Below are 17,974 nucleotides of genomic sequence, written 5' to 3' on the forward strand. Positions count from 1 at the left end.
GCTTTATTTTAATGTGCAATCTCAGGCCTCCCGTGACTGTAGATGACACTTGGTGGAACTTGAGGGCGGCATGGTGGCACAATAGTTAACAACACTGCCTCACAGCGCAGGGACCTGGGTTCAACTGCAGCCTTGCGTGACAGTCTGTGTGCAGTTAGCAGATTCTCGCTGTGTCTCTGTGGGTTGCTTCTGGGTGTTCTGGTTTCCTTCCACACTCCAAAGATGTGCAGGTTAAATGGCCTCGATGAAGGGTCATCCAGACTCATAACGTTGGTTCCATTCTCTCTCCATAGATGCTGTCAGATCTGCAGAGTTTTTGTTTCAGATTCCAGCATTCGCAGTATTTTGCTTTTATCTGCAGGTTAGGTGCATTGGCCATGCAAAATTGCACCTTAGTCTCAGGGGGATTAGCTAGGTAAATGCGTGGGGTTAGAGAGAAAGGATCTGGGTGGGATTGTTCTCAGTGCAGGTTCAATGGCCCAATTCTGCACTGTAGGGATTCTATGAAATGCTCTTCCAGAGCTGCTCCCAATCCCCACGCTTCCGTAAATGGAGGAGAAGGATGAGGAGGAGGTCCAGGCATTTCCATGGAGATGAGCGCGTGATTGAGCGCTGGGGCTGCAGAGGAAGTTGTTGTGGAGGAGGCTGTGTGTGTGTGTGTCTGCGGGGTGATGTTGCTGCTGGAGCTGTGCAGAGTTGGCCTGTTGGTGCTCGCTGCATTGACAGGTACCGCGGTTGCACCGATACACGCTCAGTGTTCGGTGGAATGGTAGGTTCCCCGCGATGTGAGTGTCGCTACTGACTGTGTTGGTGGATGTAACAGTTTGATATGTGACATGGTAATGCCTTCATCTGTGTGTGCAAAACTCCGAGGCAGCGTGCTCGCAGTCTTGTGACTGACTGTTCAGCTGATCGTAACTTCTGTAAATTATGCTCAGCTTTTTGGATTATGGTACCAGGCCCTGACACTCCAACATTTGGCTTGTATAACATTCTCTTATGCTGGTTTATTTAATAATCACCATCCCAAAAACCATTTCTTCATTGTGTAAAGCGTTTTGATCTGTTTATACAAACCCCAGTCTTGAGTGACATTGTTCAGCAACTTAAATAATTGATTACTTATTTTCACCTCATGTTTATCCTGTAGGACATTTGGAATTCCTTGCAAAAGTGTCTATCTCGAATTAGTGACCCAAATTAAAGCTTGGAAGACTGCTGATAATTGTGCTAATGGAGGAGAGAAGTGTTTGTACACAGTAAGTACAAAAGTACAGTAAGGTACTTCTTATGCTTCCATTTCGTCAACAGTGAATTAGGAATATGAGTAGACCATTCGACCCATCGACGTTGGTGCTCTATTGTAGTCTCCACCTGGTTTTCCTTCCAAGCCTCCTTAAACTCTTGATTGACAAGGGAGTCAATCTAATTCTGTCTGAAAGGTATTCAGTTACCCTGCCTCCGCTGTGCTCTGACGAATAGAGAATTCAATAAGAAGTCTCACAACACTAGGTTAAAGTTCAACAGGTTTATTTGGCAGCACAAGCTTTCGGAATCTCAGGCTCCTTCAGGTATACACCCCTGTTTGTGAACACAACTCTTCACTCACCTGAAGAAGGAGCCTGAGACTCTGAAAGTTCATGCTGCCAAATAAACCTGTTGGATTTTAACCTGGTGTTGTGAGACTTTTTGCTGTGCCCACCCCAGTCCAGTGCCGGCATCTCCACATCAAAGAGAATTCAACAGAGCAGATTGCTTTCAAGTGCCCATTGTTCTTAATTTGTCATCTAAGGCAATGCATTTGATAGGCTTCAACTGTCATAGAGTTCCTACCATGTAGAAGAAGCCATTTGGCCTGTTGAGTCTGCACCGACTCTCTGATACAATACCTTACCCAGGCCCTCTCCCCTGCCCTATCTCACATGGCTAACCCATCTAACCTACATATTTTTGTGAGACGAAGGGGCAATTTAGCATGACCAATAATTCATCTAACCTGTGTACCTTAGGACTGTGGGAGGAAACCAGAGCACTTGGAGAAAACTCAACTCAGGCAAACAGCAGGAGAATGTACAAACTCCATACTGTCAGTCAACCAAGGCTGGAATTGAGTCCCATTCCCTGGTGCTGTGAGGCAATAGTGCTAACCACTTCCGCCATTGTTCTACCCTTACCATAGTCATGGTCATAACCATCTTGATCCTGGTTGCTAATGGCAACATAGCAAGCAGCATAGGTTGCATCTGAAACAGTAATCTTGACTCAATTTTCCCCATCTGTACCTAGTCCTGGAGGATCTAAAAAATGTTTCACACCATGTTGGCCTCAAAATACTGAAAACAGGTCTGGATGATATCTTTGCAATATACAAGTAGTCTTTTGCCTATTATAGATTCCTTTGATAAATTGGGCAGGTCTGAGTAAGCCCTGTTCTGATCAGGTTTTCCTGGCATGGGAGTGCCAGAGAAATCAAAAGATTAATAGCTTTATTTTTAAGCTTGATTGTGGGGCTAGAAGGAACAGATGTATTCCCATTCTGTTGTACTCCAAAGCACCACTGTTGATCTGTCATCGCTCCTTTTCAGTTGTTCAGTTCAAGAGTCCTTGCTGAGATCATGAAGCCTAACACCTCTGGGGACAGCTGTTCTAGTATCTGGATAGGAAATGAGAAAGCTGGTACAGAAAATATCAGTTAGATGATCTCTCTCCAACCACTCAATTCATTTGACACTTGCCTTTATTTTGTTGAGTTGGCCAGTATTCCTGTGTGTCCTCTTTTATTCTTTGTAACCACCTGAGTGGCTTAGAGTGTTATATTAAAGATGTATATCAATTCAAATTGTAATTGTAGTGCATACTTACAAGGTTTTTTGAGACCTTTTAAGTGTTTTATAGAAAATGTTAGGATACTCCTGTACCTTTAAGAAAGAAAATCATAGATTATCTTCTACAGTTATCTGTTAGGTTGGATGATGCTCACAATATTTTTTCTGTAGGCACCGACTGCTGATGAAAGGTCATTGACCCTGAAAAGTTAACTCTACTTCACAGATACCCCGACTCCTCAAGGTGCTAAGTATTTTCCAACATTTTCCATTATTCACTACCAATTTGTGTTAATTTTGCCTCTTCCCGCAGCTGAAATCTGCAAATGAACATTATATTGTTGCCGAACACACCACTCCAGTGCACAAATATGTCGATAACCTTACATTCAAACTGGTTTCCTCCTTGGACAATAGATCCTGCAAAGTCTCTGTAAGTAATATCATTACATTTCTATATTTCAAATTTTATTAGTCTCTAATAAATAACGTTCTTTGCACAAGATGTTTTAAGTCCATATTTCTTCTGTCTTGCCTGCATAATATCATTAGCTTGGTAACTAAATTGTTTGAATTTGTAACATGCTATTCATTATCCCTTCAGAGTACTGTAGATACTGCATTCCATCTGGGCATGATCTAGTCAACAGTACTTTCTGTATTGAAAACAGAAATGAGAAAAAAATCTTTTTAAAGAGATAAGGGAGAAAAAAATGTGAAGCTTTAGTTACAGATTAATGTCACCTAAACAACGCAGACATTTAAGAGTTTATGACTGTAATGTTTGGGTCAGTGACACACTGCATTAGTTGTAAAACTACAAAATGGGACAATGGCCCTGTTTGTACTGCTATTGGCAGCCTAAGGATTAAGATGCCAGTTTACTCATACCCTTACTGGACAGACTGCATCTCTCTAACTCTTCTCACTTTTAAGGAACTTCTGAAAACCTACCACTTTGGCCAAACTTGTGATTATCTTCTTTTATCTTCCTATATGGCTTGGTTCAAAGTTCGTTTGATTAGATTCCTTGAAAGGCCATGGTGAAAAGCCACATTAGAGGCATTATGTACTGTGCAGGTTGCTGTTGATAACTTCCCAAGATATATCTTTGTCCATTCTGGTTTGGATTTTGGCACATGAGAAATGATGCTGTAGTTAACAGATGTGAATGGGAGAAAGTGAGAAAGTAACCAGACGAAGGTGGATGGGTGAGAATGTTGGGCAGATCAGTGGCAGTTAAAATCCAATGTCCGTTTTACATGTTAAGCAAACACTGAAAGAAGGTACTCCCAGATGGTAGGTTTTTTAATGAAAGAAGTACAGATACCCACATCTTGAAATCTGTACTTGAGAGGTAACCTGTCATCTTAAATACATAGAATCATATAATCTCTACAGTGCAGAAGGAGGCCACTCGGCCCATTGAGTGTGCGCTGACCACAATCCCACACGAGCCCCATTCCAGCAACCCCACATACTTACCCTGCTAATCCCCCTGACTAGGGTCAATTTAACATGGCCAATTAACCTAACCTGCAGATCTTTGGACTGTGGGAGGAAACTGGAGCATCTGGAGGAAACCCAGACAGTCACGGGGAGAATGTGCAAACTCCACACAGACAGTGACCGGAGGCTGGAATTGAACCTGGGTCCTTGGCACTGTGAGGCAGCAGTGCTAACGCTTGTGTCACTGTGCTGAACTGCTGCAGTGGACATGGTGATGAGTGCAAAATGAAAAGCTTTGATAGCATGTCTCTTTTCAGCAGTACTCAGGTTCTAGACTATTAAGTGACCATTTAAGAGTTGTTGGACCATTATGACAATCTAATTGTGTCATTAATGTGGTTTTGGGGAGGAAACTGTGCCAAGTTAAGTCTATACATGATTACTGTCTCTTACTATGTACATAGCACTTGAAGCACTTGGATTATATGTGACAGATAATAAATACTGTCTTGCTTACATCCCAAGAACAGATCCTCAATGACTGGTCTCCAAAACTGCATATTTAAAGATTATAAATGTCAGGCATGTGAAAGACACTAGGGGCCATAACTTTGGACTAGCATTTGGATGGCTTCCAGTGCAACTCAGTTACCCAGAGGAGGTTAGTGCTCATGTTTAAGTTCCTTCATGGCCGCTTTCCTCCTACTCTGTCACCTCCTCTCAAAAAATTTGGTATTACTTCCTTTTAAAAGGTGGCAGTAAATGAAGTATGAAATCATTAGCTAAGGAAAATAGTAAATATTTAATCAGAATTTGGGAATTTATAAAACTGCTAAAGGTGGGTGGATTGTTGATTTGAAATATGAAGGGAGAAAGTGAAATTAAAAATGGATTTAGTGAACGAGTCCCCCATATCATAGAGCATGGAAATAGGCCCTTCAGCTCAACTTGTCCATTCTGCCCTTTTTTAACCACTAAGCTAATCCCAATTGTCCACATTTGGCCCATACTCCTCTCTGCCCATCTTACCTGTGTAACAGTCCAAATGCTTTTTAAAAGACAAAATTTTGCTGCCTCTACCACTACCTCTGGCAGTTCGTTCCAGGCACACTCTACCCTCTGTGTGGGGAAAAAAATGCCCCTCTGTACCCTTTTGTATCTCTCCCCTCTCACATTGAAACCTATGTCCTCTAGTTTTAGACTCCCCGACCTTTTGGAAAAAATGTTGACTATCTAGCTGACCTATGCTTATTATTTTATAGTCCTCTATAAGATCACTCCTAAATCTCCTACGCTCCTGGGGGAAAAAGTCCCAGTATACCCAGCCTCTCCTTATAACTCAAACTATCAAGTTCCTGTAGCATCTGAGTAAATCTTTTCTGCAACCTTTCTAGGTTTAATAATAGTCTTTCTGTAATAGTGACCAGAATTGCACACAGTATTCCAAGTGTGGCCTTATCAATGTCTTGTACAATTTCAACAAGATGTTTCAATTCATGTATTCAATGTTCTGACCAATGAAACCAAGCATACCTTCCAGAAACACAGAAAATAGGAGCACTTCGGCCCTTTGAGTCTGATCTATCATTTATTGCGATCACGCTAATCATCCAATCTGCTTCTGCTTTTGCCCTGTATACTTTGATATCTTTAACCCCAAGAGCTATATCCAACTCTTTCTTGAAAACAAACAATGTTCTGGCCTCAACACTTTTCTGTTGTAAAGAATTCTACAGGCTCACCACACTCTGGGTGAAGAAATTTCTCATCTCAGTTCTAAATGGTCTACCCTTTACCTTTAAATTGTGACCTCTGGTCGGGAACATTCTTGCATCTACCCTGTCTAGTCCTGATTGAATTTTAAGTTTTGATGAGATTTCCCCCCACTTCCAATTCTTCCAAACTCCAATAAATATAATCCTGACCAAATATCTGAACTGAATGTCCTTTTCTTCACCTAGAGTATAGTGTTATTTTGTTGTTGGTTTTGGCGCGATGGCAAATTTATTTGTGATTTAGTTAAGAAAAATTTGATTCTTGGATGTTGATGGTGTGTCGTTTATTGGCCATCCTTAGTTGCCCCTGAGATGGTTGAGCTGCATTCTTTTGAGGTTTTGTACATGGGCTGCACTGTGGTTAGCACTGCTGCCTCACGGTATCAGGAACCCGGGTTTGATCCCCAGCTTAGGTCACTGTCTGTGAGAAATCTGCACATTCTCCCTGTGTCTGCGTGGATTTCCTCCCACAGTCTGAAAGATGTGCTGGCTAGGTGTGTGGACCATGCTAAATTCTCCCTCGGTGTACCTGAGCACGTGCTGGAGTGTGGCGACTAGAGGATTTTCATAGTAACTTCATTGTTCTTCACGGAGGAGGATGCGAATAGTTTGCCGGGTATTAAAGATAGAAGGATGATAGGAGTTGAGGGCCTGAATGCGATCACTGTCACTAGAGAAGGAGTGCTTGGTAGACTAGCGGGACTGGTGTTGGACAAGTCCCCAGGACCGGATGGAATGCATCCCAGGGTTCTGAAAGAAATGGCAGAGGTGATAGTGGATGCCTTAGTGATTATTTTCCAAACCTCGCTGGATTCCGGGAAAGTGCTGGAAGATTGGAAAACAGCTAATGTTACGCCGCTGTTTAAAAAGGGTAGCAGGCAAAAGGCAGGGAATTATAGGCCGGTTAGTTTAACATCTGTTGTAGGAAAAATGCTTGAATCCGTCATCAAAGAAGAAATAGCGAGGCATCTTGAGAAGAATTGTTTGATAGAGCAGACGCAGCACAGATTCGTTAAAGGGAAGTCGTGTCTGACGAATTTATTGGAATTCTATGAGGATGTGTCTAGGGCGGTGGATAGAGGAGAGCCGGTGGATGTGGTGTTTCTTGATTTTCAGAAGGCGTTTGATAAGGTGCCGCACAAGAGGTTGTTACAGAAGGTTAGGGGGCATGGAGTTGGGGGTAAGGTGTTAGCGTGGATAGAGGATTGGCTATCTAATAGGAGGCAGAGAGTAGGTGTCAATGGGTGCTATTTGGATTGGTGGTTGGTGATTAGTGGAGTGCCCCAGGGATCGGTGCTGGGGCCTCAGCTATTTACCATTTATATAGATGACCTGGAGGAGGGAGCCGAGTGTAAGGTGTCGAAATTTGCCGATGACACAAAGATAAGTGGAAAAGCAAATTGTGCGGAGGGTATAGAAAGTCTGCAGAGGGATCTAGATAGGCTAAGCGAGTAGGTGAGGACCTGGCAGATGGAATAAATGTTGGCAAGTGTGAGGTTATCCACTTTGGCAGGAATAATAGTAGGAGGGACTACTATTTAAAGGGTGAAAAGCTGCAGCATGCTACGGTGCAGAGGGACCTGGGGGTCCTTGTGCATGAGTCGCAAAAACCCAACCTACAGGTGCAGCAGGTGATCAGGAAGGCAAATGGGATGCTGGCCTTTATAGCGAGGGGGATTGAATATAAAAGTAGGGAGGTCTTGCTGCAACTGTACAGGGCACTGGTGAGGCCGCAGCTGGAGTACTGTGTGCAGTTTTGGTCGCCGCACTTGCGCAAGGATATTTTGGCCTTGGAGGGAGTGCAGAGGAGGTTCACTAGGCTGATACCGGAGTTGAGGGGGTTGAACTATGAGGAGAGGCTGAATAGACTGGGCTTGTACTCGTTAGAGTTTAGAAGGATGAGGGGGGATCTTATTGAGACGTATAAGATGATGAAGGGGATGGATAGGGTAGAGGTTGAGAGGTTCTTCCCGCTCAGAAAGGACAGCAGGACTAGAGGGCACAGCCTCAAGATAAGGGGGGGGGGCAGTTTAGAATGGAGTTGAGGAGGAACTTCTTCACTCAAAGGGTGGTGAATCTCTGGAATTCTCTGCCCGTTGAAGTGGTGGAGGCTACCTCGCTAAATATATTTAAGACACGGGTAGATAGGTTTTTGGTAGGCAAAGGGATTAAGGGTTATGGGGAGAAAGCGGGAAAGTGGAACTGAGCCACTTCAGGTCAGCCATGATCTTATTGAATGGCGGGGCAGGCTCGAGGGGCTAGATGGCCTACTCCTGCTCCTATTTCTTATGTTCTTATTGTATATTAATGTAAGCCTACTTGTAACACTAATAAATAAACATAGGTTTAAATTAAGAGCAAGAGATTAGAGGGGATTTGCGGTAAAATATTTTCATCCAGAGGGTTGTGGGAATCTGGAAGAGTAGTAGAGGTGGGAATCCTTACACCATTTAAGAAGTATTTATTGAATACTTGAAATATCATACCATACAAGGCTATGGACCAAATGCTATAAAAGGGATTAGAATAGGTAAGAGCTTGATGGCTGGCCTTGACACGATGGGCAAAGGGTCTCTCTTTCCTTCTTTAAAACTGAGGTTGAATAAATGAGGATTGTTTTCACTGGAAAGACGGAGGCTGAGGGGAAACCTGATAGAGGTCTCCAAAATTGGGAGAGGCATAGACATGGTGGATAGTCAGAGGCTTTTTCCAAGTGTGGAAGTGTCAATTACAATGGCGCACAGGTCAGGGTGAGATGGGGAAAGTTTAAGGGCGGTGTGCAGGGGAAATTATTCATGCAGAAAGTGGTGGAAGCCTGGGACATACTGCCAAGGGTGGTGGTGGAAGCAGGCATACTAGCAACATTTAAGAGGCATCTGGAAAGCTACATGAATAGAGGGATACGGACTAAGTAAGGGCAGAAGGTTTTATTAGTTAGGCATCATGACTGGCACAGGCTTGGAGGGCCAAAGGGCTTGTTCCTGTGCTGTACTTTTCTTTGCTATTTTAACTCTACAGCAGCTGGATAGCTTGCTAGATCACTTCAAAGGCCGCTTAAAAGTCAACCAGGTTATTGAGGGACTCCAGGCCTTGTAGATCAGATATTAAGGACAGCAGTTTTCATTCGCTAAAGACTTAGTGAACTAATTTGTATTGATGAGACTTATGCAGATACAAGCATTTTATTTCAGACAATATGGATTTTGATTTTTCAGATTGCTGTGGTGGGATTTGATGTCACATTCTATGGATTACTAGTCCAGTAGCATATTTTATATGCATGGTGGCACAGGGGTTAGCACTGCTGCCTTACAGCTCCAGAGGCCTGGGTTTGATTCCTGGCTTGGGTCACTGTCTATGTGGAGTTTGCACTCTTTCCCACGTCTGTGTGGGTTTCCTCTGGGTGCTCCGATTTCCTCCCACAGCCCAAAGATGTGTGGGTTAGGTGATTGGCCGTGCTACATTGCCCCTTAGTGTTCCAGAATGCTCAGATTAGAGGGATTGGCAGAGTAATTATGTGGGGTTACAGGGATAGGATCTGGGTGACGTTGTTGTCGGTGTGGGCCTGATGGGCTGAATGGCCATCTCCTGTACTGTAGGGATTCTATGATTCATATCCGTTAGGTGCTCTTTCAATTAGTATTGTATTTACTCAAGAGTTAGAAAGTTCTTGCCTTAAACTGTTTCTAATTACAGAAAAACAATTTATTAAAATTTGTAGTTCTGTGTCTTGCAGCCTATAACCGGATAGAAAAAGTAAGAAGCTGGCCTGATTCAAAATTCCTGCTAAAATGTGTGCAAATCACTCGGAGGTGTCCAAGATGTAGTGGCTTGTCTGCAAATTATTCTCAGTGTAGTATTGTAGATCAGACATTCTAACAGTTTTTGATTAAAACCCAAACCTTTGTTTCTACTAACACAGCTGAGTACACATTCTTGTTGCAGGGATTCTCTGTTTCTGAACTGTGGTATGCAATCCTAGACTTTGGCACAAACTATTGCAACTTGCACAACCTCATTGAAGGTAAGAATTGAAAATAGCCACACAGAAAAGCTTCTGGAATAAAAAGCGAAGGACATTTTTCCTTGATTTTATTGGGCTTTGTTTTCCAGGTAGCGGCTTGGACAAGGTTTCTGGCTACAGTGAATCAACAAACAACTCAAAGTGCACTCAGTATTCATCAGCTAATTGTACAATTTACTAGATGAGCTGTTTTTCCGCGATGTTTAAGAATAATCAGGAATCTGCATAATGCTTCATAACTCAGGGATGCCAATTTTATACCCTACTTGCTTAGAGAAGAAAGAGACTGAAATTATTGTCTATACGTATCAGAACCATTCTTTCTCCAGTAATAAGACTAACTAAGCTCTGTGAGGGATTAAATAAAGAAATAGAAGTATTTGGCACCATATTCAGTAATGCCAGGGAGCAGTTAACAGCTTCATTTAATGACTGGGTCCCTTGTCGTGTGAGCTCCTTGTCACTATATAGGAATATAGATAATTTAGACCACAAACAAATCACTTGGCTCCAATGGTCAATGTCAATGTTTAAACTCCACTTGAGCCTATTTCCCAAGCTGGATCTTATTTTTATGCTTTGTTTTAATTTTGAGAATTCTATATGCCTTTAGAAATATTACAGATAGGTGATGTATTCTGGTATTTTTATGAACTGAAGGAGTGCTGTGCTGTATTCTCCTTCTGTCGGGTCACCTTTGGACGCGGTGAAGTCATTTAAAAAATCTTTATAAACTGAAACATAGACTTACTGTGCAACTCAAAAGGTATTAATAGAGACAAAAACAGAAAATGCTGGGAAATTTCAGGTCTGACAGCATCTATGGAGCGAGAATAGAGCCAACAAAGTGAGTCAAAATGACCCTTCGTCAGAGCAATAATGAGTTGCCTTGACAATGTGGTGGAGGATTCAAACACCATTTGAGGTGAGCTGTTTGGGTAGTCCTGTGATGGGTAAACAAACCAAAGGAATAATGCAGAATAAGAGAAGCCCTGAAGATATTGGGAGTGTAACATTTTCCTTTTACTAAGTCCTTACACTGTGTTCCGTTTTCCCAAATATCAATGAATTCCTCAACGTTTACATCTTGTTTTCTAACCCACATCCTGCTTTTAAAATCCTTTTGAATGTGCATCTGAATACATTGGCATAATTATAATTACATAGTAGCCTTTCTTAAAAAAAAAGTATTTTTGATGTGTGCACAGGTGGATCCTTTGTTATTTGAATGATCGTTTGTCTTCCTTTAGAACTAATTCCTCAATTATCACTTTGCTAAATTAATACAACACATGTAGCTGGGTCTGTGTGTTTTTACAGTAAGTATAATTCTGGCAGTGAATCACGTGCTGTAATTTCCGAGCTCCCCAGTATTGGATTTGGGGGCTACTCTTTCTTCTTTGGAAGTTCCCAGATAAAGGTTTGCTCGGCAATTCTCCAAGAGAGGTAATTGCTTCTGAATAATTTGTGTTTCACTGGGAACCATTTGACAAACTGATTTAAATTGTTAACTGATGGTTCAACCGGTTACTCTGGAGAAAATTACAAGAAACAAAAACACGTCCAACTCCAGTGTAACTGTTTTGAATACCCAGACTGAGTCCCATGCAGAACCCACCTAATTCTCCCCTCCCCCTGATACACACACACACACACACACACACACACACACACACTCCTGACCTCCAGGGAACTCCTCTCACACTCCTGTCTCCCAAGGGACTCCATGACATGAATTCTTGTGCAGGTATGTTGGTATGGAGTGGCACACCCAGAAAGTTATGCCAACCCAAGAAAGCTATGGCCCATTTCTGGACCTTGCTGTTTATGATGGTACAGCCTTCTGGAGGAGGCCTCCTGTGACCATTCAGTTTAGGCTGCATCCTGGTCGGAAATAAAGATGTTAGGGTAGTCTGCTGTTTACCTGGATGGTCACTGCAGTTTTCAGCTGGCGATAGGAGAGCTGGAAAGCTCTACTTTGATCCATTAATCATGGGATTGCTTAATCCTCTCTTTATAGCCTTTTGGCATTTAACATTCAGGTAGATTGAGGAGGCTTCATTGGACTTTTAGCTCATGCTAATGCATGTCAACGGCTAGTTATCACATATCCCCCTACCTCAGAATTGACCTGGTTTAATGGCAATCAGAGTAGGGATATGTTATACATGAGGTTGCAGATTGTGATTGTATAGCTGTCCTGCTGATGGCCCATAGTGTCTCAAGGGTGCCCAGATTTGGACTGTCAGATTTTTCTGTAGTGTGTCCCACTTAAAGTCACACTGCATTATTCATAGGGTGAATTGCGATATCTTCACGAAGACTACACTGGTTATTCCTCTGCTATAGTGTACATGTGTTCAACAGGCTGGTGAGAAAGGCATGGTGGCACAGTGGTTAGCATTACTGTTTCACAGTGCCAGGGATCTGGGTTCAATTTTGACCTTGGGGACTGTGTGGAGTTTGCACATTCTCTCTGTCTGCATGTGTTTCCTCTGGGTGTTCCACCTTCCTCCCATAGTCCAAAGATATACCAATTAGGTGAATTGGCCTTGCTAAATTGCCCCTTAATGTCCTAAGATGTGTAAATACATGATCAACTTCTGTAATATGATTCTATGGAGACAGGTGTGTGTGTTCACCCACCCCAACCCCCCCGATCAGTGTTGACATTATGACTGCCCCCACCCCATGCCGATTTGGAGACAGCATTCATACCCCCTCTAAGCCACTCCCCTGTCTGATCAGAGCCAGCATGCAGCAATGAGCCCCTGCCCTGCACAGGTGGAGCTGGCATTCAACCCTCTCCCCAATTGGGAGCTGGCACCTTCTCCCCACTCCTGCCATCAGATTTCAGCTCTTTCCATCCCCCCCCCCCCAAAGCCCTTTTCCCCCCGGTTGAAGCCTGGTGACGTCACTCCCCCTCCCCTCCACCTCTGGAGGCTGTATTTATGTTTACACCCCTGGAGGGGATCCCCATGATAAATTCACTACTTGGTGAACTTTGTTGTAAACACGTTGGTGAGGTTTGAATGTTTTTTGTCAGTTTGAGTTGAGAGAAATGAATCCAAATGAAGCTGAAAAGATTATGGGTGATAAACTGAGTAGATTCAAGTTACTGGGGTCAACAGTGGCAGAAGATGAAAGTATTAAAATAAAAATGAACAGATTAGCTCTGGTTGGAGTAATTTGAAGAAATGCAATGGAGTGCTATCAGATAGAAAGGTATCGCTGTAACTGAAAGGAAGAATATAAAAGACAGTTACGATACTATTGTTAAATAGTGCAGAAACTGGAGCAACAACAAGAAGGGAGGAGCAACGGCGGGATATTAATGAGATGCGGGTATTGTGTGGAGTGGTGGAAAAGGCCTATCTCCAGAACCAGTACATTAGGGGGGGTCAGTGAAGTTTGTGCAATCATCAAAGAAAATAGCCAAGGTGACATTGAAGTGGTATAGTTATATGTGCTAGAGAGAGTGAAGATGTGGTGAGGCGAGTGACGTAGATGTGTCTGCCAGCAAGGAGACAAAGACAGTCTAAGATCAGATGGAAAGATATGGTGGAGAATGATTTTAAATACAGTGGGATTAGAAGAGGAGTAAGTGACAGATTGGAGATGGGGAAGGGTGATCAACCAGCATTGTAGAGACCCCAATAAAATGGGAGAAGCAGATGATGATGATGATTTGGGTGAGATTTACAAATAAGGTGCACACAACATGTAAATGCTGATTTAGCTCTAAATTGTGCAAATATTTGATTCAAAAGTTTCTATTAAAGGCTTTATCAGTCATATTGCCAACTGTATTTGCATGAATCAAAATACTGGTTAACAACAAGTAACCAGTACAAAATGGTCAATAATTCCTCAATTTTCCATTTAACAGAATGAATAAATTAGTATCAGAAAAACTAAGCAATTACGTGAGTTAAATTGTTTATTCAGTGATGCCTGAAAAGTTGAGTTAGTATAATGGGAATTTCATCTGCTTCTGGGAATTTCTCACTGCTGGAGTTGTTTAATAGCCGACCCATCACTTTCCACAACTAGTTGTGACAGGCCATTCTACTCTTTCATGGGATGTCAATGCACTGGTAAGACCAGCATTTGTTGTCCATCCTTAATTGCCCTTGCACTGATAAGCTTGATAGTTGCAATGCACTGGCCCTGGAGTCTCATGTAGGCCAGATTAGTTTAGAATGGCAGTGAACCAGATGAATTTTTACAACAATGACAACAGTCTCATGGTCACCGTTACTTAGTCTAGCATTTCAATCCCAGATTTTTGTTAATTTTAATTCCACCAGCTGTGTAGTGGGATTTGAACATTAGCCTGAGACTCTGGATTACCCTTCCAGTGACATTAACACTATACTGCCCTTTCCCAAGACAACAGAGCTTTGAGCTGCCCCATTGGTTGTGGGATCACTTAGCTCAGAGTATCACATGCTACTCTCATTCTATGCCATACTGTGTTGTAGTTTCACCATTTGTATCACAGACATGCCTGGTAGTGACCTCTACGAGGGAATCTAACCATCCCCCTAGACATTTAGCAGCATTGGATTTGCTGAATCTGCTACTATTGACATCCTTCAGGACCAATTAAAAAGGTATTTAGTTGGACCCGCTGTATAAATATGAAAACCCAACGAGGCACATGAGGTTGGCCTCTTGGCGTATGAACTCCGTGATTGTGGTCATAATTTCTTGCCCGATCAGAGAGCCTCATCTCTATATAACACTTGAAATGTCAGGTCTTCTGGCACTCTGGATTCTGACTGCGTACCAGAAGCCTCTATGGCCGGATTTTACTGGCCTGCCTGCCCCGGAATCGGAGTGGGTGAGGGGCAGACGTGGAAAGGGTGGGATTTTATGGTTTTGGGATGGGCAAGGCTGTAAACTCCTGCCCTATGAGTGGAATAGAGTTTGTAAATAAAGGGAATCCAGGAAGGGATACTGATCTCTGAGAAGTTATTTCACAAAGTGTTCCATTAGCCAATGATTGTAAGTTCTAAGAGGGTAAAATGTGGATGACTAATAAGCATGTAGCAAAAGCTGGATCAGGGGCTGACCTAGACTGAAGGCTACATGGGTAACAGGAGTGAACTCAGCCCTCTTCATCCTGATGGTAATGACAAGGTATCAGGTGAACATTTATAACTCCTGTTATAATTATGCAGGACCATGTGAACTCATTTAATGAGCAAGGTACCTGCACAATACTTTGTCATTATCGACATTGAACACCAAAGATTTTAATAGACTCGCACTGTATTAAACAAACGAATTCTATTTTTCGCAGATTTACCAACATCGGTCAGTATATATGGAGATATTAATTTAATTCAACAAGTTACCTGTTGAGACAGCTGTCTGAAACACCTTGCATGGGATTTTATGACCTCTCCCACTGGTGGGTTCTTCTGGTCCTGCCAAAGTCAATTGACTTTTGAAAACCTGACCGCATTTTCCAGCCCCTGCCCCACCCTGGCTGCAATGGAGCTGTAAAATTCCAACCCACAATATCCTTACAGGGCAAAAGGGTAAAATGCAGATAAATGCGTTACGCTGTTGGCTTCTCTCTGACATAGTACATCTTGTTTTTTTTTAAAAGTAGATACTGTGAAGAATTGGCTTGGACAGTGGATTAGCCGATATCCTTTACACTCTGGACACTGGGTTCAAATAAAGCATTGACCAATTGGATGACAATCGCCTTTGGCTTTCAGGATTTTATGTGAAAAGAGTTTGAAAGGGCAGAGGCCCACAGCACAAAACTGTATCTAATTTGAGAGCAACCAGTGTGGAAAATGGCAAAATATACTATGGATAAGATGTACTTTTCTAAGGCAGGTGTTGATGTAAAGCAGGGAAATTTTACTCTGCATGACACTCTCATGTTAACTGGGGATTATTTGAAACAACATAGAAACAGGAATATAGCATTCAACCCCTCTCATGTTCTGTCACTCAGACAGATTGTGGCAGACCTGTATCTCAACTCTGCTCATCTACCATTGATTCGTATCCCTTGCTACCTTTACTCAAGTAAAGATTGACATTGCGTGCCTGAAGTATGAAGATTTCTATCCCCCCAGCACTAATATTCTTCACAAAATAAGGAAAACATATGCACAAGTTTACTCGCTGGAACAATTGTTCTGATAACGTGACAGCCCAAATCTTCCAGTAGCTATATTGTCAAAATCAGATCTTAAATTGGGAGTTGTGGGTTAAGAACTATATATACACACACACACACACGCAAAGGCAAATGCTGAATTGAGCTTCCTGATACACTTCGTGAGTTAATCTGAGCTCCGTGAGATTTGGGCTAGATATGTGGAACTCACCTGGATGCTTACCCTGGAAATGTTACGCTGATTAATACCTAGTCTAACTCCAAAATTAGTCAGTGTAACTGAACTGAACTGAACACCAAAACTGACTATCCCAAACACTGACCCCAAACCCAATTTAACCTGGCTCACTTTCTCCCACCACCACATCCTGATTCAAATACACTCACCAAACCCAATTTGGCTTGTTTGCCTACCACCATCCCCCAACTTGATCTGACTACCTCTTTGACCTGACCCATTCACTTACACACTCCTCATTCACTTGCTTATTCATTCACACACTTATGTACTCACCTGCTCACCCACCCACTCACTCAATTTCCCACTTACTCTCACACTCACATATGCTCTCACTCATTCATGTACTCAGCCATTCACTCCCTCACATCTTTTCACCCACTCTCACAATCACTCAAGTACCCACTCATCCTAAGACTCATTCACTCACCCATTCACTAACTCGTTGCTCACACGTTTGCTTGCTCACTCACTCACCCACCCACTCATTCACACACTCACTCACCCACTCACTCATGCATTCACCCACTTAGCTATTTACTCATCTACTTACCCAATACTCAGTCACCCACCTAGTACTGTCTAAATCTCAATTCCCAAGTTTGACTTTAACACAAACACAAATTAACACAAGATGCTTAACTGACAGGTTGTCTTTATTTACTTGCCAGTAAAGGGAGGGGTCTTGATGCAATGCGTCAAAAACACCGCCAGACAAAAAAAAATCATCATAGTTTATACAATTCTACAGTCAGCTGGACACAATTCAAATGACATACATTATGTATTGATCCATTAGAATAGAATACTGAACAACCCCTGAGCCATATGATCACGATACCTCATGAGATACCCCAATATATCATCATCAAGTCTTGTGAACTGTCCTTTAGTCTCTTAGTCAGACATCATGTCTCTATTTTGATAACAGTCTCACAAAGCATCTTCGCTAAAACAATCTCACATTAGTATCCATTAATTAATAAAGGGGGTCTACTAAAACAATTGTTATTTTATGGCCTTGTCAGTGAAGTTAAGTGAATCTCTAAGGAATGTGGTCAAATCAGTTTGTCTTCAGGATATTCCTTGATTATAGCCCTGATGAGTTTGTTTATTGCCAAAAACAAAACACGTGTATACATTGCTTACCAATCCAATGACTGACCATTTTACCATTACCCACAATTTCGAGAGGTGCCAGCATATTATCATTAGTCCTTGTCAGTTCCCACTAAGTCCCCTACCATAACTCTTTCATTAGCTGTGACATTAATGTCTTTCTGACTCTTTTGATTAGAAATTGTGGAGGTAGCCTCATTAAAACTCACTCTTGTATCAAGTGTCTGTTAAGTCAATTAAGTGTCATAGAAATCCTACAGTGCAAGAAGAGGCCATTTGGCCCATCGAGTCTGCACCGACCACAATCCCACCCAGGTCCTGCCCCCATATCCCTTCATATTTACTGACTAATCCCTCTAACCTATGCATCTCAGGATACTAAGGGGCAATATTAGC

General features: G+C 42.4%; 1 protein-coding gene across 1 annotated transcript; it reads left to right on the top strand.

Annotated features, from left to right (window-relative positions):
* The first annotated feature begins 638 nt into the window (after positions 1-638).
* On the top strand, positions 639-12,712 carry LOC145361407 (uncharacterized). The gene is made up of 5 exons (XM_080217134.1): positions 639-769; positions 1,151-1,259; positions 3,139-3,258; positions 9,995-10,073; positions 10,163-12,712. Exons 1-5 carry the CDS (start codon positions 672-674, stop codon positions 10,252-10,254), a joined length of 498 nt encoding a protein of 165 aa, XP_080073260.1. The 5' UTR covers positions 639-671; the 3' UTR covers positions 10,255-12,712.
* Positions 12,713-17,974: the final 5,262 nt, after the last annotated feature.

Source organism: Carcharhinus amblyrhynchos, chromosome 2 (genome assembly GCF_965287045.1).
Source record: "Carcharhinus amblyrhynchos chromosome 2, sCarAmb.v2.hapA, whole genome shotgun sequence".
NCBI lineage: Eukaryota > Metazoa > Chordata > Chondrichthyes > Carcharhiniformes > Carcharhinidae > Carcharhinus > Carcharhinus amblyrhynchos.